The 23,912-nt window shown below is 35.2% G+C and overlaps 1 protein-coding gene across 4 annotated transcripts in view; it reads left to right on the top strand.

Moving 5' to 3' along the window:
- The window catches only part of LOC136038533 (glutaminase kidney isoform, mitochondrial-like), a 125,286-nt gene that overhangs the window by 30,895 nt on the left and 70,479 nt on the right, over window positions 1-23,912 (top strand). For all 4 annotated transcript variants that reach the window (XM_065721641.1, XM_065721639.1, XM_065721642.1 and 1 more), the window contains 2 exons: window positions 5,446-5,530; window positions 12,123-12,268. In XM_065721641.1, coding sequence (XP_065577713.1) covers window positions 5,446-5,530; window positions 12,123-12,268 — 231 coding nt within the window. The remainder of the gene's footprint in view (window positions 1-5,445; window positions 5,531-12,122; window positions 12,269-23,912) is intronic.

Raw genomic sequence — 23,912 nt, forward strand, 5'->3', positions numbered from 1 at the left:
ATATTCGGCTTGTCCGCTGCCCGTTTCGGAGATGAATTGAATTGAAACATCTCTAACATTCTATTTGGAAGGGGGATCTAAACGGGGGTATTCCCTGCATTATTTGCTAGCAGATCTGCAATATCGTTGCGTTTGATATCCTTATGGCTAGGGATATGCTTTACCTTGACCTCATTTCTCTTGCCTCTGGCTTGCATAAAAGTGTACGAACTCCCTCTAGGTGTGAATAAGGGATGGGAACATGCAAGACGGCGTACAAGGGCGTTAGGGAGTTTGAACTCCCTCCCCCCGAAATGCTTGCCCGACTCGTAAAAACGCAAAAAGTGAATATAAATTAAATTTTTTATACGGTTTTTGAAGTTTTTGTCCCCCCCCCTTCCGAAAAAATTCTCTTGTAGACCCCCCTCCCGCGGAAAAACCTTGGATACGGCCCTGCAAAAATTGATTGGATCAGAAGAGATGCAGTCGACTGGGAGTCAGTCAAGTATAGTCAATAGCATACATTTTTTTATTTTAGGTTGTAATTAGCCAATACTGGTTAAGCTTGTGAAGCTTTCCAATTGCTTGTGAAGCTTTCTGATTCCAATACTTGTGAAGCTTTCTGTATTGCTCGGAGCTCCACTACTTTTCATTTAAAATGTTTCATCCTTTGTGTAATAAGATATATCGTATGGCACCTAATGGAGATTGCATTTGAGTGGAGATTGATTAGTAGGCTCATCTCCTAGGGTATCCTAGGGTAGTGATGCCACAAAACAGTAGCTATCATAGTAGCTATATTTTCTGTTTGGAAATAATGATAAGAATGAGCAAAAATATACACTTCTAAAATCTATTTAGGCAAAATGTAGAGCATGTAAAAACCAAATAGAATTCATGGAGTGGAACGTCATTTCAATGTCAAAGCCTTTTTAGTCGAATGATTCTTTTAAGTATACTCATTCTAAAGTATGTAGTATGTCCATTCAGTCTCAATCTAAATTAAGTCCGAGATATTTTGCAGAGTTGTGGAAGAAAGGGGAGTACTGCCATGTCTCCTAAAGACAATTAGTCTAGTTTTGATTATCAGCATGGAGTTAAAAAAATAAACTACTTCAATCTGCAGCAGCTTTCTGATTACGAGGTCATCAGTATATTGACAAAAGGGATGCTTTGAGGACACTCGGTTCCGAAACTTGCCAGAGATGGATGAATATTTCTTGAGGTAAACACCATGTTATAGGCCATCTAGCATATTTATAAATAATCATTTAGACCCTGAACAAGCTATGTGCTAAGAAATTTTGAACAAAATTGATAGAATTGCCAGGAAAATTCAGACTGTGAATCTTGAAGGAGTCTTAAATTACTGCAAACAACGGGAAAGTAAATTTGATATTATTGACGAAGTGGAAACTTGAACAACCATGTATTTATCTTTAATTATTAGAAACCTTTTTAATTCATTTCTCTAATGAAAACAACCCCCAAATGCAACTTTTTGGTTTTTACTGGTTGCAGTTGCAAAAAAAGACTAGGTCAAAAGTCATTAAAAAACTACCAAAAATATATGACATCAAAGAACTAAAGAATGAGTTGCTTTGCTTTGAAGGCGTAGCTGTCTTATGAAATCAGCATTTTGTTAAATGTCTGAATTTTCCTCAGCGAAAAGTGTTGACAAGTTTGACCAGTTAATTTTGCCTATGTATTTTCTCGGTTAGGTCGGTTCAAGGAGCACGGGTTCAACCCCAGTTGTGACCGGTTATTTGATTTGCAACGGTGGTTAGTGGTGTGACTCTGTAAGCTCAGCCAGAATCGACCCAGCTCTAAGTGGATATCTGGAGAAATCCGGGGAAGGTAAGCAGGAAGGGTGTGTGAAAGCACTGGACGGCTGGCACCTAGCCCCCCATTGCACTTCCTGGCTGAAGGGCCATGAAATGGATATCAGCATCGCCGGTTTGGACCTTAAGGGTCTAGTGCTGTCTTACTTTCTTTTTTTATTTTCTCGGTTCAACTTAGGAAAACTGATAAAGCTGCTCTAAAAACTTCATAATTTTGAACCAAAGAGAAGAACATCTTAGCAAACCATGGTTTTCAGGTATGAATACACCCAAGATATTCCAGGTGCAAAGAATATTTTGTTTTGATGTCACACGACGGTTTGTTTGGCGATTTGACGCAACACGTTGTTTTTAACATTTTCAAAGAAGAATCTACACTTTTAAATGTTGTTTTTGGTCGGGCAAGTTTCAAGTCAGTATTTACCAAGATAGCTATCTTTGAAAAGATAGCTATTACGACAGCTACTGTTCAATGGACTCGCCACCTTCCTAAAAGAAACTGTTCCAACGCAATCTCCGCTAGACAAATCTTACTGCTCAAACGATGAGCCACAAAAAATATTAAATGAGAAGAAGTGTAAATATTTTCCCGGTCATCTTGACCTACAAGAGCTTAAACTAGATCTTGAGTACGTATATTCAGATGGCTCAAATAAGGAGCACGGTACAATTGTCGCCTCGTGCATCTCCTCCTTAAATCTTAATATTGACTTGTGCCTACCTAAATATTGTTTTTCAGTTGAGCTCCGAGCAATCATAAGTATCTGAGCACTAAAATATAATAGCTTATATGACTTCTTTAGTAGATTAAATATGAAAAAAAAAACAAGTTTTTTAATTGAAAGTAAGGAGTGACATTAACACTTAAAACAAACACAAATTATTCTGCATATGAAAGGGGCTGTCCCCTCTCCAACGCCCTGGTCTTTGCGCTAAAGTTTTTTATTGTTTTAAAAAAAGTAAAGTTGTGAAAAAGAGTCAAACTTTAGCGTAAAGAGCGGGGCGTTGAGGAAGGGACAGTCCCTTTGGTTTCTGTTCGTTTTAAGTTTTAATGTCGCTCCTTTCTTTCAGTTAAAAAAAACTTGTTTTTCTTATTTAATTTCCGAACATTTTTGAATTAATGCAAGTTTTGATTTTGGCTCACCGTGCATGAATAATTAAAAACGAAATTTAAATTTTAATTGTACTGTTTTCCTTGGCTAAATGATTTTCTCAAATTTTTGATCAAACGATTCTGAGAAAAAAGGGGCGGGTAGGGGCCTAGTTGCCCTCCAATTTTTGTGGTTACTTAAAAAGGCCGCTAAAACTTTTATTTTTATTTACAAATTAACTTACGTAACGAACTTCTATATTCATATATTTTTATTACCTATATGAGGGGGTTCGCACCCTCGTCAATACCTCGCTCTTTACAAAAAAGTCCGAATTTTGTTCCAGTTCCTTAAGAATGACCCCTAAATCACAAAGGCCGTTTAATTAGAATAAATAGCTCTTTTGAAATTAGTAAAAACACTTTAGTATAAACAACGAGGTATTGAGGAGGGGACGAATCCCCTCATATACGTAATAATTTCTTTTGTTTAAGTTTTAATGTTGCTCCTTACTTTCAGCTGAAAAAACTTGATTTTTTGTTTAATTTGTCATTATTTTTCTTTTAATAATGCTAGACAATCCAGCGCCTTCTTCATGGAAGTTCTCTTCACCCATGATAAATTCCTCTATGGAAACATTCTCCTACGTAAAAACTCTCCCCCCGACCCGCCCCCACCAGAAAAAAATCCCCCTTGAAAACTTCTGTATACTTCACAATAGCCAATATTATATGTAAACAACGGGCAAAGTTCATAGCTTTCAACCCTCCCCCGGGAACTGTTGGGGATTAGTTATTGGATTTTTTGACTATATGCTGAACAAAATTTCAAATTTTGATCCGGTGACTTTGGGAAAAAATGAGCTTAGGAGGGAGCCTAGTTGCCCTCTAATTGTTTGGTACTTAAAAGGGACACTAGAACTCTTCATTTCCTTCAGAATGAGCCCTCTCGCGACATTCTAGGACCACTGGGTCGGTACGATCACTCCTGGAAAAAAAAAACAGATGAACACGCATGATCTTTCTCCTGGCAAAAATAGAAAATTCCACATTTTTGCAAATATGAGCTTGAAACCTCTAGAGCTGATACGCTGAATCTGGTGGTATGATTTTCATCAGGATTCTATGACTTTTAGGGGTGTTTCCTCCTTTTTTCGAAATAAGGCAAATTTTCTCAGGCTCGTAACTTTTGCTGGGTAAGACTAAACTTGATGAAACTTAAAGGGACCAATAGGCTATAAAATCGAGATAAGTTGTTTAAAATAAGCTGGAGTAAAACAAAAATAGTCAATAGTAGTGTGGACTGTTAGATCTGGTATGTACCCAGGAATATGTTTGTTTTCGGGGGGGGGGGGGGGTATTGAAGAATTCTGGGGGTGGGGCTAGTATCAAGACAAGACTAGTTATATTTGATTTTCTAAGTAACAAGTGGCCATAAACTTAAGACTATTTAGAATTTTTAGAAGAAAACCCCCTCCCCTGACTACTTCTTTATACCAGGTTATTCAGATTGTATGTTAAAAGCTCGCAAATTGTTATTACTTCAGTATTTTCAAAAAATGGCATTAATTTGAAGGTTAATGAAAGTCATTTTTTGTAGGGGAATAGAGGCAGTGGTTATTTGATGTTCTAGTCCTTACCCAAAGTGTATTGATTCGCCCAACCTATTGCTTTGAACATTATTTCTAGTTTGAACTTTTTAAGGGGTAAACAGCATTATAGAAAGATTGTTGATTGACTTACTTTGACTTATTGCTTTTGCAGCTGATCCAGCATAGAGAAAGACTGCAACTCTCTGCCTCTAGTCTGAACAGTCCTGGGGAAACTTTACTGCTTCTTGGAGATCAGCGCCAGAGTTGCCACCTGGCGGGAAAAATCACTAGATTTTAGCGATTTTTTGGCTGATTTAGTAATTTTCTTCAATAATCTAGTGATTTATGAGGTCATTTTGTGATTTTCTTATTTAGGCAATATTAAAAAATCACTAGAAATAGTGATAAATCACTAGAGGTGGTAACCATGATTAGCAGCACCAGTCGAAAAGAGGTGCTGGGTAAGGCTGTCCTTATAAATGAACCCGGGCCATCCCTAGAGGCGAAGCCAGCCATATGCGCGGGTAGGGGGGGGATTATTTTAAATGCTTTGCTGGTGGGTGTTTCTGGTGGTGCGCACACTAAATTATAGAATCATCATGAGGTTTGGGTGGGGGGCTCATGAGAACTGGAGACCTGATTTGTTAGTGCAAGCCGTCGGATTGGGCCATCAAATACTTAAATGATATGATAATGTGTTACTACATCTAAAATGGCTTCAGTGTAACTTTAGGGTGTTATTTTCAGCAAAATAACTATAATACAATCTACGAGATTGGAGCTTGGAGACTGGTAATAAATATGGCCTATGCTAGGTATTTTTTGAGTCGAGTAACAGTATCTTTCGCTCTTTGTAGAGTAATACAAATCGTTTTCTGTAGTGTGCCATTGTGTGAAACCTAATTTTTATGTCCAACTTGGTCTAACTTGTTTTTTTTTCAAGTGGGACTACTAAATCTGCAGAAGATATTTTGTTTGACCTTTCTGCTGCTGAAGATGGTAAAGTCCATGTTGGTCGATTTTTAGCGGTAAGCTGTATTTCTTTCAAAACTATTTGATTATTAAATGATCTGGATTTTATGGGTTAAATATATGGGAAAACTCGCCAACCACTACTTTAATCTGGTTGTAGAAACGCAAGCCAACCACATAATTCCTTGTTTCTGTAAAGACCTTCCCGTCTCTCTATCTTTTAAACTTGTTTGGTTTGAAAACCCATGTGTTGAAATCCATGCCGGTAAAAGAAATGACGATTTCTATGTCATATAGTTTTTTTAATAGTAGTCTAAAAAACTAAAATTTTGTATAAGGCAGTAATATTGCTTGACAAGTTTCATATTACAAGAGTTAAGTCATTGTATAATATATAATACATGATTAATATTATACGGAATTTAATTATTTACGGCATAACATATTACACAAATAGTATTGTCCCTAGTGCATATAAAACATATTGTAGTATCTTTTTTTATTTTTTTCAATTTTACCTGTTTCTTTTAAATCGTTATATTACACAAAATTGTACATATTGTAGCGTATAACACAAACATATTAGACATCTTGTACAATACAAAATATTGTATTACATAATATTATATAATGTATCAAATATGATACATATCATTATTACATACAAAATTGTTGTAATCATTAATGTATTATTATACAAATATTGTATTGTATTGTTAGTACTAACATATTATACAAAAAAAAAATGGAAGCGGGAGGACATCCTCACTGCGGGAGACCCCTTTTTCGATGGGGTCTAGAGAGATACTAGTACAATAATGAGAAGACCACTCTTCAGCTACTATTTTTAAGTAAGTTAAAGTTTAGGTGGTATTTAGCTTTTTTGTAAGTATTTAAATAGTTTTTTGTTTTGAATTATTGGTCGCAGTGAGAGGAGAGGAGGTGGGATTAATTAAAAATTGAAAAAATTATTAAAGTAGACTTTTGGAGGGAAATTGACGACTGTCTTCCGATAGGATTTGTAATGGGAAAAGAGGATGTCTGACCTTGGTTGCTGATTGGCTAGAAATTTTCCTGTGGGCAAGAGGAACATATTTTGTTAAGATGGGAGTGGATTTTAAAACGCCCAGAAATCAGTTTAAAGATATAAAAAATGTTTGAAGAGCTATCATGTAACTTTAATTAATTTTAAAAAATTAAAGAAAATAAGCTTTTTTTTCGTTTTATCACATAACTTGGACCCTCCCAAGTCCTTTTTACATCCCATACCCTCCTGAAATCGAATCAAAGCTATGAGATAGTCATTTTGATTCAAATTGTTCAAATAAACATGGCCCCAGGGATGACAAAATCCCCATCCCCCTGATAGGAAATTGCCGACTGTTTACAGATAGGTCTAGTAGTGGGAAAATGGGATATGTTTGATCTTGGGTTTCTGATTGGCAAGAAACCTTCCAGAATCGCTCATGGGGCAACATGACACAATTTATTAAGAGGAGAGATGGGGTTAGAGTGCCCAGAAATGGGCAAAGAGACTTATGTTCTTTATCAGTTTGAAACTTATAGCCGGCGGTCTCTAAACCAGGAGGAACTTAATTTGCAAAAAAAAATTCTTAAGGGTACGGGTCTCCCTAAAAAGGGTCCAAAATAGACCCAATTTTATTTTCATCGGCTCAAAGCCGTCACCTTGTAAGCTTGCGCAGGATGGGCCCCAATGAAAAAGCAATAGAATGACGATATTGAATGCGCGAAGAATGAAGCTCGACATAGGGCCGACTTTATTCAGGACTGCTTGAAACTTAAAATCATTTTATAAAACCAACTGTTGTGTAAACGAAAATTTCAGTTTTGTGACACGAGCCTCCTTCGAAACTACGGCTGAAATGAAAACAAAAAACAATTTTTCCGATAAGATTGAAAGTTTCAAGACTTGCTGCTTGGGCTAAGATGACGGCACATTTTTTTTAGCTACCCCAACATTGGGGCTAGACCAAGGGTCAAAATAAGGTTGATCTTCTTCTAAAGTGATTGAATTTTATAATTGTAACGTAAAACCAACTCGAATGTAAAAAAGGGCTTTTGGGACACAAGTTCTCCTCAAAAGTGTGGCCGAAATAAGGGCTAAAAATATCTAAAATATACCAAACTCCTAATTGTCCTTGATAAGCTTTTAAATTTGAAACCCTAGTAAATCAGATTTTTATGCATCAGCTTTAATGTTATTGTAGACAGGGATAAGTTAATCGTAACAAATGACAAAAAACCTACGCCACACTATGCTATTGCATGTAATGGAGAAACACAGCCTTCAATAGTTTTTTTTTTTCTAAACAAGGCCACTTTGTGTTGAATGTTTATTTATCGAACCTTCAACGGGGCCTCATTCAACTGGAAATTGAAGATTTTAATGTTCTTTTAAATAGTCAAAAGTGATGCGAGAGCGAACATTGTCCCTGCCAAGCGTTTTTTTGTTACCCAGTCTCCCTGCAACCTTCAAAGACATCCAATAATTTTTTTTTGACAACTATTAACAACAACAAAAATGTCCCTCTTTCTCGTGAAAGAGGGGCATTTCAAATTTCCTCTGAATGCTGCAGATATTATGTCTGTAAAACCCGGCAGTATTTGGGAAAAAGTGTACAACAGCAAACCAATAGCATAAGAACGGTTCTCAACCTACTGTTTCTTTTGAAATAGTTGATTCTGTTTTAGTTATTTCTGTTCTTCTTTAATTCAGCTCAGAGTATCCATATTTTGAAAACCTGAGTTACTCAATAGTTTCTGAACATATCACTCTTATTGATGATGATCTAGGGGATAAGCAAACTGTTCGAGAAGGAAGAAATCAAACGTAAATCAATAAAATAATTAAAGTAATTAAATAAATTAAATGATAAAATTAATTAAACACACAAATTAAACAATAAATACTTCTGTAAATAGTATAGTAAATTCTGTAATAAACATTTATGCAAGTAGAGACATGCAGAATATACGTCAAATATATTATGCCCAAAATTAATTAAAAATGACTTAACATGCTATGCAAAAAAAGAAAAAGATAATCAGTCACAAGAAACCTGTATCTAAAAGAAACGACACGACTAGCTGCCAAAAAAAAAGATTTCCTTCAAAAGCCTGCTCCTAATAGCCTATTTTTTTTAACGATTAACCTCGTTTATCAGTCCTACCCGAACTAGTCGAAAATTATGCTGTTAGAACTGTTTAGTTGATTGTTTGAGTTATGAATTTTCTCATTTTTGTTCCTTAGTTTCTGTCTTTAGTTTAATTTTTGTTTTGTTGAGGACGGGTATTAGACATATTGCCGAAATATTCAATAATCTTTCTTCTATAATTAGCTGTCTTTAACTTTTTGATATTGCGTTATCTTCTTTATTGTTTCAATGTTATCCGTTCTTCCCTCTCCCGTTTCATAATCCTTGACAGGGTCTCGCTAATGTTCCGCTAAAGATTTTTTTTTTCTAAAGAAAGATGCTCGAGAATGGGGCCTTTTAATCGTATTGTCTAAGCCTAAGCTGTTTGTAACATGTGATCCTAGTTACCACTAGGAAAAAAAAGAGAATAAAAATCAAACGTTTATTTCGCCTGTATTACCACAAGGTGTCCTCAGTGTTGAAAAAAACACCATAACTTTTAAAAAAAGAAGAATATAAATTCAGAATAGAATAAAAAGAAAAAAATTAAACTAATATATTTGATAGCTATTGTATGTGAAAAGCGATGGAAGCAGAGAAGGAAATAGATAATATTGACAATCAGTTTTTTTCCAAATCCTCTAAGTTGTGTTGGAGCTCAAGTTTTAACAAATTTCCACAAAGGTATTTCTCAAGACTTCTGACAGAAAGTAACTAAACCTTTTCTGCTGTTCTAACGCATTGGTATGATTCACGTGTGACGATTATTTCTTTTTACTTGTTTCATTTTACTTTTTTATACATTTTACATATTACTATTTCTTTTTACTTGTTTGTATTTTTGACGCAAAATACAATTCCGCTTGTGACCTAAGATGCAGGTTGATTTTTAAGACAAAATCTCATCTTATCTCTCATATATATTAAATAAAAAAAACTAATTTTTTTAGCTGAAAGTAAGGAGCGACATTAAAACTTAAAACGAACAGAAATTACTCCGTATATGAAATGGGTTGTCCCCTCCGCAATCCCTCGCTCTTTACGCTAAAGCTTTTAATTGTTTTAAAAAGTAGAATTGTGGCAAAGAGTCAAACTTTAGCGTAAAGAGCGAGGGATTGCGGAGGGGACAACCCATTTCATATACGGAGTAATATCTGTTCGTTTTAAGTTTTAATGTCGCTCCTTACTTTCAGCTAAAAAAATTAGTTTTTTTTTTATTTAATTTCTGAACGTTTTTGAATTAATGCTTGTTTGGTTTTGGCTCTCCTCACATAAATTATCAAAATGAAATTTGTATATTAATTCTTTTTTTGGCTAAATGGCTTTCTCTTAGTTTTGATCAGACGATTTTGAGAAATAAGGGGTGGAGAAGGAGGCCTAGTTGCCCTCCAATTTTTCGGTTACTTAAAAAGCCAACTAGAACTTTTAATTTTTAACGAACGTTTTTATTAGTAAAAAATATACGTAACTTAAGAATTCACTTACGTAACAAACTTTCATAATCTTATATTTCTATTATGTATCCGAGGGGGTTTGTACCCTCGTTAATACCTCGCTCTTTACACTAAATTGTAAGTTTTGTCCCAATTCTTTAAGACTGACCCCTGAATCAGAAAGGCCGTAGAATAAATACTTGAAATTACTAAAAATACTTTAGTATAAAGAGCGAGGTATTTATCTCCTCCTAAATACCTCGCTCTTTATGCTAAAGTATTTTTAGAACCCCTCATATGCGTAATAATCTCTGCTCGTTTTAAGTTTCAATGCTACTTTTTCCTTTCATTTGAAAAAACGTTTTCATGTTTATTTTTCATTGTTTTCTTATAGTAATGCTAGAAAATCCTACGCCCTTTTCATTGAATTTTTCTTCCCCCATGACCGATTCCTTCAAGGAAAGATCCTCCAACATAGCACCCTCTCCTCAGCCCCACCCCCAAACAAAATAAAATCCCCCTGAAAACGTCTGTACACTTCCCAATAACCATTACTATATGTAAACACTGGTCAAAGTTTGTAACTTGCAGCCCTCTCCCAGGGATTGTGGGGGAGTAAGTCATCCCCAAAGACATAGTTATTATGGTTTTTGACTATGCTGAACAAAATGGCTATCTCAAAATTTTGATCCGTTGACTTTGGGAAAAAAATGAGCGTGGGAGGAAGCCTAGATGCCCTCCAATTTTTTTGGTTACTTAAAAAGGGCACTAGAACTTTTCATTTCCGTTAGAATGAGTCCTCTTGCGACATTCTAGGACCACTTGGTTGATACGATGACCCCTGAAAAAAAAAAATAAACACGCACCCGTGATTTGTCTTCTGGCAAAAAATGCAAAATTCCACATTTTCGTAGATAGGAGCTTGAAACTTCTACAGTAGGGTTCTCTGATACGCTGAATTTGATGGTGTCATTTTTGTTAAGATTCTGCGACTTTTAGGGGGTGTTTCTCCCTATTTTCTTAAATAATGCAAATTTTCTCAGGCTCGTAACTTTTGATGGGTAAAACTAAACTTAATGAAACTTATATATTTAAAATCAGCATTAAAATGCGATTCTTTTGATATAGCTATTGATATCAAAATTCAATTTTTTAGAGTTTTGGTTAGTATTGAGCCGGGTCGCTCCTTACTACAGTTCGTTACCACGAACTGTTTGATTACGTTCAAGGAGGGGTTCCTCCCCTACATCACTTCTGCATTGGTATGTTTGATCACTTATTGTATAAACCCCCTGTCTTAGTTTTTGCAGTGGCTTGTTTTAATTGGCGACTAACTATGGTAAAGCTTCTTCATTTTTGGGTATTAACGTGAATAAGGCGAATAGCGCAAATAACCCTAAATCAGGACACTGTTCTGTTTTTCTTGTTTGAAATTCAAGGTATAGGGTAGGATTGAAATGTTCATTAGTTTAGAAGGAGAGAAAGATGTAGCGTCTTCTAATGGTCTGATGCATGAACTGAGACAAGTGAGAATCCTCATCGCAGTTGTGTGTAAGGCTCCTGAGCCGTGTAATCCTTATTATACCTTAATGTACCAATTAAAACAGGGCTTAGACGAAATCTGTATATGAAACTGGGAATTCTTCCTTGTTAAAAACAAATAAACACGAATCCGTGACCTGTTTTCTGGCAAAAAATGCGAAATTCCACATTTTTGTAGATAGGAGCTTAAAACTCCTACAATAGGGTTCTCTGATACGCTGAATCTGATGTTGTCATTTTCGTTAAGTTGTATTACTTTTAGGGGGTGTTTTCTCATATTTCCTAAAATAAGGCAAATTTTCTCAGGCCCGTAACTTTTGATGGGTAAGACCAAACTTGATCAAACTTATATATTTAAAATCAGCATTAAAATTCGATTATTTTTTTATGTAACTATTGGTATCAAAATTCCTTTTTTAGAGTTTTGGTTACTATTGAGCCAGGTCACTCCTTACTGCAAATCGTTACCACGAACCGTTTGATGATAATTTTGGTTTCACAATGACTTAATTTTGCAGGCTTTGAAAGAAAGTGGTGTAAGGCCAACGGATGTCCGACTTTCCGAGCTCCATAAAAACATCAGAACCATTTTTGATCAACAAGAGCATGAGAATGTTGTTACTTCTGTTGAAAATGTGAAATTAGATAGAGATCAATTCAAAAGGTGAGCTATAAATTAAGAAATAAGCGGTGCTAATTTTGATTGCTAGTATGTGATTGAGTATGTGCTAGTATGTGTGTGCTACTGAGATCACTGTGATCACTTATGTGATTGTTACGATTATTATTAAGCTTGAAATTGGATAGAGGTAGAAAAGGATAGATTGCAATTTTGTTTTTTCTTTTCTGAAATTGTAAGGTCGGATAGAGTTTTATGTATGTAGATTAGTTCGGATTTAAAAATTCTAAAATATTTACTTATTCCGTTTCTAAAAGTGCTTCACTTCGCTTCACCCCCACCTCCCCTGTGGTGCAAATATATAGCCCAAAGGATATGTTTTCCCTGCATTTTTCTTCAAGAAGTCACTCTTTTCTTCAAATAGATGTAACGGCAATGAAGCAACGTCGACGAAATCGACGTCGACACGTCGAGACGAAAGAATCAACCAACGTCGACACGAAAAAATTTTGATTGCTACTATGTGATTGCTACTGAGATCACTGTGATCACTAATGTGATTGCTACGATTATTATTAAGCTTGAAATTGGATAGAGGTAGAAAAGGATAAATTGCAATTTTGTTTTTTCTTTTCTGAAATTGTAAGGTCGGATAGAGTTTTATGTATGTAGATTAGTTCGGATTTGAAAATTCTAAAATATTTACTTATTCCGTTTCTAAAAGTGCTTCACTTCGCTTCACCCCCACCTCCCCTGTGGTGCAAATATATAGCCCAAAGGATATGTTTTCCCTGCATTTTTCTTCAAGAAGTCACTCTTTTCTTCAAATAGATGTAACGGCAATGAAGCAACGTCGACGAAATCGACGTCGACACGAAAAAATTAACGTCGACACGAAAAACTTTTGATTGCTACTATGTGATTCCTACTGAGATCACTGTGATCACTAATGTGATTGCTGAAGTTATTATTAAGCTTGAAATTGGATAGAGGTAGAAAAGGATTCTTTTCTGAAATTAAATAAAAAAAACAAGTTTTTTCAACTGAAAGTAAGGAGTGACATCAAAACTTAAAACGCACAGAAATTACTTTGTATATGAAAGAGGCTGCTTCCTCATCAACGCCCCGCTCTTTACGCTAAAGTTTGACTCTTTCTCTCAATTCTTCTTTCTAAAACAGTAAAAAAACTTTAGCGTAAAGAGCGGGGCGTTGATGAGGAAGCAGCCTCTTTCATATACAAAGTAATTTCTGTGCGTTTTAAGTTTTGATGTCACTCCTTACTTTCAGTTGAAAAAACTTGTTTTTTTTATTTAATTTCTGAACGTTTTTGAATCAATGCATGTTTTGATTTTGGCTCTCCGCAGAGGAATGATCAAAACGAAATTTGCATATTTTTTTTTTGGCTCAATGGCTTTCTCATAATTTTGATCGAATGATTTTGAGAAAAAAAGAGCGGGGGACGAAGCCTAGTTGCCCCCCGATTTTTTGGTTAATTAAAAAGGCAACTAGAACTTTTAATTTTTTACGAATCTTTTTATTGGTAAAAGATTTACGTAACTTATAAATTAGCTTACGTAAAGAACTTTTGTATTCTCATGTTTTTATTACATATATGAGGGGATTCGCCCCATCGTCAGTACCTCGCTCTTTACACGAAAGCTTAAATTTTATCCCAATTCATTAAGAATGACCCCCTGAATCACAAAAGCCGTAGAATAAGTAGTTGAAATTACCGAAAATACTTTAGCGTAAAGAGCGAGGTATTAGAAGGAGGTGAGCCCCTCATATGGGTAATAATTTCTGTTTGTTTTAAGTTTTATTGCTGTTCCTTACTTCCAGCTGAAAAAGCTTTTTCAGTTTTATTTTTTAATTGTTTTTTTTTTAATAATGCTAGTAAATCCTGCTCTCCCTTCATGGAAATTTTCTTCTCCCATTACAAATTCTCGAAGGAAAGTTCCCCCAGCATATCCCCCTCTTCTCAACCCCTCCCCCAAACCAAAAAAATCCTCCTGAAAACGCCTGTATACTTCCCAATAACCATTACAATATGTAAGCACAGGTCAAAGTTTGTAACTTGTTGCCCCTCCCACGGGGACTGTGGGGGAGTAAGTCGTCCCCAAAGACATAGTTATAAGGTTTTTTGACTACGCTGAATAAAATGGCTATCTCAGAATTTTGATCCGTTGACTTTGGGAAAATAATTAGCGTGGGAGGGGGCCTAGGTGCCCTCCAATTTTTTTGGTCACTTAAAAAGGGCACTAGAACTTTTCATTTCCGTTAGAATGAGCCCTCTTGCAACATTCTAGGACAACTGGGTCGATACGATCACCCCTGGGGAAAAGAAAAAAAAACAAAAAAACAAAAAAACAAATAAACAAATAAACACGCATCCGTGATCTGCCTTCTGGCAAAAAATGCAAAATTCCACATTTTTGTAGATAGGAGCTCGAAACTTCTACAGTAGGGTTCTCTGATACGCTGAATCTGATGGTGTGATTTTCGTTAAGATTCTATGACTTTTAGGGGGCGTTTCCCCCTATTTTCTAAAATAACGCAAATTTTCTCAGGCTCGTAACTTTTGATGGGTAAGACTAAACTTGATGAAACTTATATATTTAAAACCAGCATTAAAATGCGATTCTTTTGATGTAGCTATTGGTATCAAAATTCCATTTTTTAGAGTTTTGGTTACTATTGAGCCGGGTCGCTCCTTACTACAGTTCGTTACCACGAACTGTTTGATTATAAGGTCGGATAGAGAGACCAATTCAAAAGGAAAGTCATAAACCAAAATCAAAATGAATGAATTTTTCCTTTTTGTCTGATAGGAGAAATAGGAGATAGGTGATCTGTTCTAAAGGGTGAGAAATAAGTCCTTTTTTCATAAGGCACTTCTTTTTGTTTTTTGTTTTTTCTTTCTGTTTTCTTTTTTTTATTGTGAGAACGAATGGAGATCAATTCGAAAGTTGAGAACAAACATGGAACTGCCTTTTTTATATGTTCCGTAATATGAGATTGGATAGAGAGATAGATTGAAATGAAGAGATATTAAAAAAGAACGGAATGTTATAGTTATTACATAAATAATTTTTTTATGACAAAAGTCATACCAGGCTGTTGATATACCAATAGTCAACCATTTACCTTGTTTTTCTCCCTAGGGCTGTATCTGTTGAACTTCTCTTTAAGGGGACCAACAGATGGATTGGTTCTAGTTTACACTTACTCCTCAGAAGGAAAAGCTATAAAATTCTAAAAATTATTTTAAAATTCCAAAACACTGAATTTTATTATTTCTAAAAATGCCTTGTTTCATTTTGAAGTGTATTTTTTCGTGTCTTCATTTCGTCGACATTGCTTCTTTGCCGTTAAATCTATTTGAAGAAAAGAGTGACTTATTAATTATTCATGTACGGTGAGCCAGAATCAAAACCTGCATTAATTTAAACGTTAAGAAATTAAATAAAAAACAGGTTTTATTAAACTGAAAGTAAGGAGAGACATTAAATCATAAAACGAACAGAATTATTCCGTATGTGAAAGGGGCTGTCCCCTCCTCAACGCCTTCCTCTTTATGCTACAGTTTTTTATTGTTTTAAAAAGTAGAGTTGTGAGAAAGAGTAGCGTAAAGGGTGAGGTACTGGTGAGAGGACAGCCCCTTTCATATACGGAACAGTCTCGTTTTAAGTTTTAATTTCACTCCATACTTTCAGTTAAAAAGACTTGTTTTTTTATTTAATCTTTTCAAAGCAAAGTTTGATTCAAACGAATTCGGAAGATGAGATATTGAAAAAAGAGAAACATGTATTTTGGTTTTTTGTTATTTTTTATTTGAGATTAAAAAGACGAGCAAATATGTGCGCACATTATTATTATTAAAATGCAATATAACAGTTTTGTAAGAAAATTTTCCATAAGAAAGCTTACGTAGAACCGGACTTGCAAGATGCACCTCGAAGCTATTTTCTAAGTCGATTTGAAATTAGTTTGGGGGCAGGATTTCACGACGCTCTATGTACCAAATACGCCGGGTGAATACTTGGCTCATATCTATTTTGAATCGGATTTTATTTCCAAAATATTTCTTTATATCTATCTATCTATATATATATAAATAAGTTGTCTGTGTGTGTGTGTGTGTCGAGTGACGTCATGTTTGTGTGTAGACTGACGTCATGTTTGTTGATTGACGAAATTACACACCGGGACATCGGGACACAAATGACGACCAGGACACCGGGACATCTATATATATATATAAAAATAAGTTGTATGTGTGTCGAGTGACGTCATTTTTGTGTATCGACTGACGTCGTGTTTGTTGATTGACGGAATTACACACCGGGACATCGGGACACAAATGACGACCGGGACACCGGGACATAGGGAATATAAATGACGACCGGGACACTCAAAGAGAAAGCGACCGGGACACAAGGAATGTTCGATTAGCAATCACCATCAACAAAGCACCGGGACACAAATGACGACCGGGACACAGGGAATATAAATGACGACCAGGACACTCAAAGATAAATTACAGACCGGGACACCGGAACACAAATGACGACCGGGACAGAAATGACGACCGGGACACCGGGACACAGGGAATATAAATGACTACCGCGACACTCAAAGAGAAATTACAGACTGGGACACCGGGACACAAATGACGACCGGGATACAGGGAAACAACAACAACGGGGACGCCGGGGGGCACAGGGGGATATATAAATGACGACAGGGAATGTTCGATTAGCAATCACCATCAACAAAGCTCAAGGGCAATCATTAGAATAAGGAGGTATAGATCTGAATACAGATTGTTTTTCCCATGGACAATTATATGTTGTATGTTCAAGAGTCGGTAAATCTGACAATCTATTTATATGCACAGACAATGGGACAGCCAAGAATGTTGTACATTCGCAAGTTTTACGTAGTTAAAAATATATATATATATATATCTATCTATATTCACAGGTGGGACACAGGGACACAACTACAATGGCGCGTAACTAATATGGCACGTAACGACTTGCGCGCGGGGGGGGGTGGGGGGGGGGTTGCGAAGCGCCCCCACCTACTAGGTGTTGGGGTGGCGCGAAGCGTCACCCCAACAGCTAGTATATATATAAAAATAAGTTGTCTGTGTGTTATGTCTGTCGAGTGACGTCATGTTTGTCGACTGACGTCATTATAAGGATTGAGCTGTATGCGTCATGAAGTTGTTTGTTGACTGACGTCATGTTTGTCAACTGATGAAATTACAGACCGGGACACAGGGAATATAAATGACGACCGGGAACCTCAAAGAGAAATTACAGACTGGGACACCGGGACACAAATCACGACCGGGACACAGGGAATATCAATGACGACCGGGACACAGGGACACAACTACAACGGGGACGCCCGGGGCACAGGGAAGATATATAAATGACGACCGGGACACAGGGATTGTTCGAAGAGGAATTACAGACCGGGACACCGGGACACCGGGACACAACAGCTAGTAAAAAATATTTCTTTATATTCTTTATTCTTTATAACTCCTGTTTTTATATTTCTTTGTTATTCTGTAATATTTCTTTATATAAATTTTTATATAATCAGATGATTATTTGCCTCGCAAAGTTGTGTCACCTCAATTATCCAAACTCTTCAAACAATGAAAAAAAGGTTACTATTAAATTTATATGCTTAGCTTTTAATAGTCTTAATTGTTCAAAATTATTTCCAATACTTCCCACTTTGCTTGCCCCTTAACCTTTTTAAATGAATGAGATACAGAAAAAAAAGGCTGCAAAATAAAACAAATTCATACACTTGTTACTGGCGAATTCGCATTTCGCAGCCACTATCTCATTTGCAAATTCGTCATCAGTTTTCGATAAACTATCATCCGATATCTGCTGTTTTTGGCATTTTAGTTGCTTCTCGTTCCCTTTAAACATTTGTTTTTGGGGAGTTAAAAATTATTTGGCAACAACATTTATATAAGAATTTTAAATTTTTAAAATTTCTAGTTACTGCGCTCTACAGTGTTATATCTTTTTTTACTTCAGTAGACTGTAATTTAAGCCAAACCCATGTTTTTATGTTCCAATAAATAGTAGTTCGTGACTCAAAATTTCATCATATGTCTGTTTAACTTTGCAGTTATTACTTTTGGTCCCTTCTGCCTAAAGTTACAGCATTAATTAGTCAGGCTATAGTATTATTATTATTGTTATTATTGCTACTAAAGACTCAATACAGCACCGACCCGCCTGAAGCCAACACAACTGCGCTAGCTCCTCCTCCGCTCCAATTAATTACCCCTCCCATTCCCGTTAAGTTCCAAATTCCGTTAGATCATTCCTTACAACCTCTTTCAACCCATTTAGGGACTAATTGCGTTTTTTTTGCCAAATAGCTCAATCTTTGGCAAACTGCCACCTTTCATTCGTAAAACGTGTTACTGCATTGTGAAGTATAGTGGCTCGTATAAATAAACCAGATCATAAACTTTTTATACGAAAATACATGGAAAAATACATAATTTTTCTTTTTCCTTAAATCTCCTATTTAAATATCAAAATAATACTTACTGTAAAACATATTTTCTAAATATTTTATATTTAGCCACTGTAAAATAGGCTGTTTCATAAATAAGTTCCTACTTGTTCTTTTTAAATTGGCTAAATTTACCTGAAGAACACAGTTTTTGTCCCAAGGTATTTTTAGTTTTAATCAACCTTAACACGAAATTACATGGGAAAGCTCTCAAGTCTATTTTTCTTCTCTTATTCTAAATTATTTTTCTTTTTCCTCAAATGTCCTGTTTAAACATCAAAATAATGCTTACTGTAAAAAAAATATTTTCTAAATGTTTTATATTTAGCCACCACAAAATAGGCTGATTCATAAATAAGTTCGTACTAGTTCTTTTTAAATTGGCTAAATTCATTGAAGAACACAGTTTTTGTCCCAAGGAATTTTTAGTTTTAATCAATCTTAACACTGGAGTCGAAGATGGAACCGTAGTTATTCTATCATCTGCAGGATTCGAATAATTTTGATTTTATTTGTTCTCGCACAATTCGGACGTTTTTTTTCTTTTACTTTTTCAAAAATAAGCTTTTGTCGTCCTCAAAAATTGAGATAGTGCAATATTGTATAGATTGAAAAATTGAATTCAAAACACGCACTTGGCATCCTTTTGAGAGGGCTTTAAACCTGTTTTGTATGTTAAACAAAGAGTTATAAGAACTAGCTGAGTAGCATTGTCTTTGGTGGACGCAGCAAAATTACTAATGTCATAATTTTCTCTATAATATCGGATATTTATCGTATGCATTTCTTTTTTTCCTTTTTTTTTTATTTCGGATGTACTCTTGTTTTGTTTAGTTTATCTCAAATTTGCAATTTTAGAAGGCGACCATCACCGTCCTTGGCTATCCTGTGGCTATTTTTTTGTTTTTGGCTTGTATCTTCTTTTTTTTTATTTCGGATGTACTCTTGTTTTGTTTAGTTTAACTCAAATTTGCAATTTTAGAAGGCGACCATCACCGTCCTTGGCTATCCTGTGGCTATTTTTTTTGTTTTTGGCTTGTATCTTCTTTTTTTTATTTCGGATGTACTCTTGTTTTGTTTAGTTTAACTCAAATTTGCAATTTTAGAAGGCGACCATCACCGTCCTTGGCTATCCTGTGGCTATTTTTTTTTATTTTTGGCTTGTATCTTCTTTTTTTTTATTTCGGATGTACTCTTGTTTTGTTTAGTTTAACTCAAATTTGCAATTTTAGAAGGCGACCATCACCGTCCTTGGCTAATCCTGTGGCTATTTTTTTGTTTTTGGCTTGTATCTTCTTTTTTTTTATTTCGGATGTACTCTTGTTTTGTTTAGTTTAACTCAAATTTGCAATTTTAGAAGGCGACCATCACCGTCCTTGGCTATCCTGTGGCTATTTTTTTATTTTTGGCTTTTATCTTCTTTTTTTTTATTTCGGATGTACTCTTGTTTTGTTTAGTTTAACTCAAATTTGCAATTTTAGAAGGCGACCATCACCGTCCTTGGCTATCCTGTGGCTATTTTTTTGTTTTTGGCTTGTATCTTCTTTTTTTTTATTTCGGATGTACTCTTGTTTTGTTTAGTTTAACTCAAATTTGCAATTTTAGAAGGCGACCATCACCGTCCTTGGCTATCCTGTGGCTATTTTTTTATTTTTGGCTTGTATCTTCTTTTTTTTTATTTCGGATGTACTCTTGTTTTGTTTAGTTTAACTCAAATTTGCAATTTTAGAAGGCGACCATCACCGTCCTTGGCTAATCCTGTGGCTATTTTTTTATTTTTGGCTTGTATCTTCTTTTTTTTATTTCGGATGTACTCTTGTTTTGTTTAGTTTATCTCAAATTTGCAATTTTAGAAGGCGACCATCACCGTCCTTGGCTAATCCTGTGGCTATTTTTTTATTTTTGGCTTGTATCTTCTTTTTTTTTATTTCGGATGTACTCTTGTTTTGTTTAGTTTATCTCAAATTTGCAATTTTAGAAGGCGACCATCACCGTCCTTGGCTATCCTGTGGCTATTTTTTTTATTTTTGGCTTGTATCTTCTTTTTTTTATTTCGGATGTACTCTTGTTTTGTTTAGTTTATCTCAAATTTGCAATTTTAGAAGGCGACCATCACCGTCCTTGGCTATCCTGTGGCTATTTTTTTTATTTTTGGCTTGTATCTTCTTTTTTTTTATTTCGGATGTACTCTTGTTTTGTTTAGTTTATCTCAAATTTGCAATTTTAGAAGGCGACCATCACCGTCCTTGGCTATCCTGTGGCTATTTTTTTGTTTTTGGCTTGTATCTTCTTTTTTTTTTTATTTCGGATGTACTCTTGTTTTGTTTAGTTTAACTCAAATTTGCAATTTTAGAAGGCGACCATCACCGTCCTTGGCTATCCTGTGGCTATTTTTTTATTTTTGGCTTGTATCTTCTTTTTTTTTATTTCGGATGTACTCTTGTTTTGTTTAGTTTAACTCAAATTTGCAATTTTAGAAGGCGACCATCACCGTCCTTGGCTAATCCTGTGGCTATTTTTTTATTTTTGGTTTGTATCTTCTTTTTTTTTATTTCGGATGTACTCTTGTTTTGTTTAGTTTAACTCAAATTTGCAATTTTAGAAGGCGACCATCACCGTCCTTGGCTATCCTGTGGCTATTTTTTTGTTTTTGGCTTGTATCTTCTTTTTTTTTTTATTTCGGATGTACTCTTGTTTTGTTTAGTTTAACTCAAATTTGCAATTTTAGAAGGCGACCATCACCGTCCTTGGCTATCCTGTGGCTATTTTTTTATTTTTGGCTTGTATCTTCTTTTTTTTATTTCGGATGTACTCTTGTTTTGTTTAGTTTATCTCAAATTTGCAATTTTAGAAGGCGACCATCACCGTCCTTGGCTATCCTGTGGCTATTTTTTTGTTTTTGGCTTGTATCTTCTTTTTTTTATTTCGGATGTACTCTTGTTTTGTTTAGTTTAACTCAAATTTGCAATTTTAGAAGGCGACCATCACCGTCCTTGGCTATCCTGTGGCTATTTTTTTATTTTTGGCTTGTATCTTCTTTTTTTTTATTTCGGATGTACTCTTGTTTTGTTTAGTTTATCTCAAATTTGCAATTTTAGAAGGCGACCATCACCGTCCTTGGCTATCCTGTGGCTATTTTTTTGTGTTTGGCTTGTATCTTCTTTTTTTTATTTCGGATGTACTCTTGTTTTGTTTAGTTTAACTCAAATTTGCAATTTTAGAAGGCGACCATCACCGTCCTTGGCTAATCCTGTGGCTATTTTTTTGTTTTTGGCTTGTATCTTCTTTTTTTTTATTTCGGATGTACTCTTGTTTTGTTTAGTTTAACTCAAATTTGCAATTTTAGAAGGCGACCATCACCGTCCTTGGCTATCCTGTGGCTATTTTTTTATTTTTGGCTTTTATCTTCTTTTTTTTTATTTCGGATGTACTCTTGTTTTGTTTAGTTTAACTCAAATTTGCAATTTTAGAAGGCGACCATCACCGTCCTTGGCTAATCCTGTGGCTATTTTTTTGTTTTTGGCTTGTATCTTCTTTTTTTTTATTTCGGATGTACTCTTGTTTTGTTTAGTTTAACTCAAATTTGCAATTTTAGAAGGCGACCATCACCGTCCTTGGCTATCCTGTGGCTATTTTTTTATTTTTGGCTTTTATCTTCTTTTTTTTTATTTCGGATGTACTCTTGTTTTGTTTAGTTTAACTCAAATTTGCAATTTTAGAAGGCGACCATCACCGTCCTTGGCTATCCTGTGGCTATTTTTTTATTTTTGGCTTGTATCTTCTTTTTTTTATTTCGGATGTACTCTTGTTTTGTTTAGTTTATCTCAAATTTGCAATTTTAGAAGGCGACCATCACCGTCCTTGGCTATCCTGTGGCTATTTTTTTGTTTTTGGCTTGTATCTTCTTTTTTTTATTTCGGATGTACTCTTGTTTTGTTTAGTTTAACTCAAATTTGCAATTTTAGAAGGCGACCATCACCGTCCTTGGCTATCCTGTGGCTATTTTTTTATTTTTGGCTTGTATCTTCTTTTTTTTTATTTCGGATGTACTCTTGTTTTGTTTAGTTTATCTCAAATTTGCAATTTTAGAAGGCGACCATCACCGTCCTTGGCTATCCTGTGGCTATTTTTTTGTTTTTGGCTTGTATCTTCTTTTTTTTATTTCGGATGTACTCTTGTTTTGTTTAGTTTAACTCAAATTTGCAATTTTAGAAGGCGACCATCACCGTCCTTGGCTATCCTGTGGCTATTTTTTTATTTTTGGCTTGTATCTTCTTTTTTTTTATTTCGGATGTACTCTTGTTTTGTTTAGTTTATCTCAAATTTGCAATTTTAGAAGGCGACCATCACCGTCCTTGGCTATCCTGTGGCTATTTTTTTGTTTTTGGCTTGTATCTTCTTTTTTTTTGTTTCGGATGTACTCTTGTTTTGTTTAGTTTAACTCAAATTTGCAATTTTAGAAGGCGACCATCACCGTCCTTGGCTATCCTGTGGCTATTTTTTTTGTTTTTGGCTTGTATCTTCTTTTTTTTTATTTCGGATGTACTCTTGTTTTGTTTAGTTTAACTCAAATTTGCAATTTTAGAAGGCGACCATCACCGTCCTTGGCTAATCCTGTGGCTATTTTTTTATTTTTGGCTTGTTTCTTCTTGCAACTACTAGTACTAAAAAACTAGCTGCAGTACCAGGCTGCCTAAGGGCAAAATATCTATGCACACTCTCCCTCTACCCCAAATTATTCAAAGTTTTGCTCTTCACCTTCTCCAATGAAGTTCTAGTTTACTTTAAGTTTGAATTTCTTATTTATTGAAAGCATGTTAGAAAACGCTCTCATTCAAGTGCATGTCTATTTTAGTATCGGTAGTGCCTACTACCGCGATAGGGCATGCGGCAGGCTTCTATATATGGATTCTCATTGTCGCATGTCTTCTAACCACAGAGGTGAGCCTCTTCTTGATGTCATGACGTCACCACATGTTCGTCACAACCACACTGGGAAAAATACGAATTCTTCCTTAAAGTTGTGACCTATTTAGATCGTTTTTTTGGCTAGTCATCGTTGTTCTTTGTTTTTTAACCGTAGATTTCACTGTCTATTTTTGGTCATCTTTATCTTAGAAAGTTTTTTCCA

Source organism: Artemia franciscana, chromosome 18 (genome assembly GCF_032884065.1).
Source record: "Artemia franciscana chromosome 18, ASM3288406v1, whole genome shotgun sequence".
Taxonomy (NCBI): Eukaryota; Metazoa; Arthropoda; class Branchiopoda; order Anostraca; family Artemiidae; genus Artemia; species Artemia franciscana.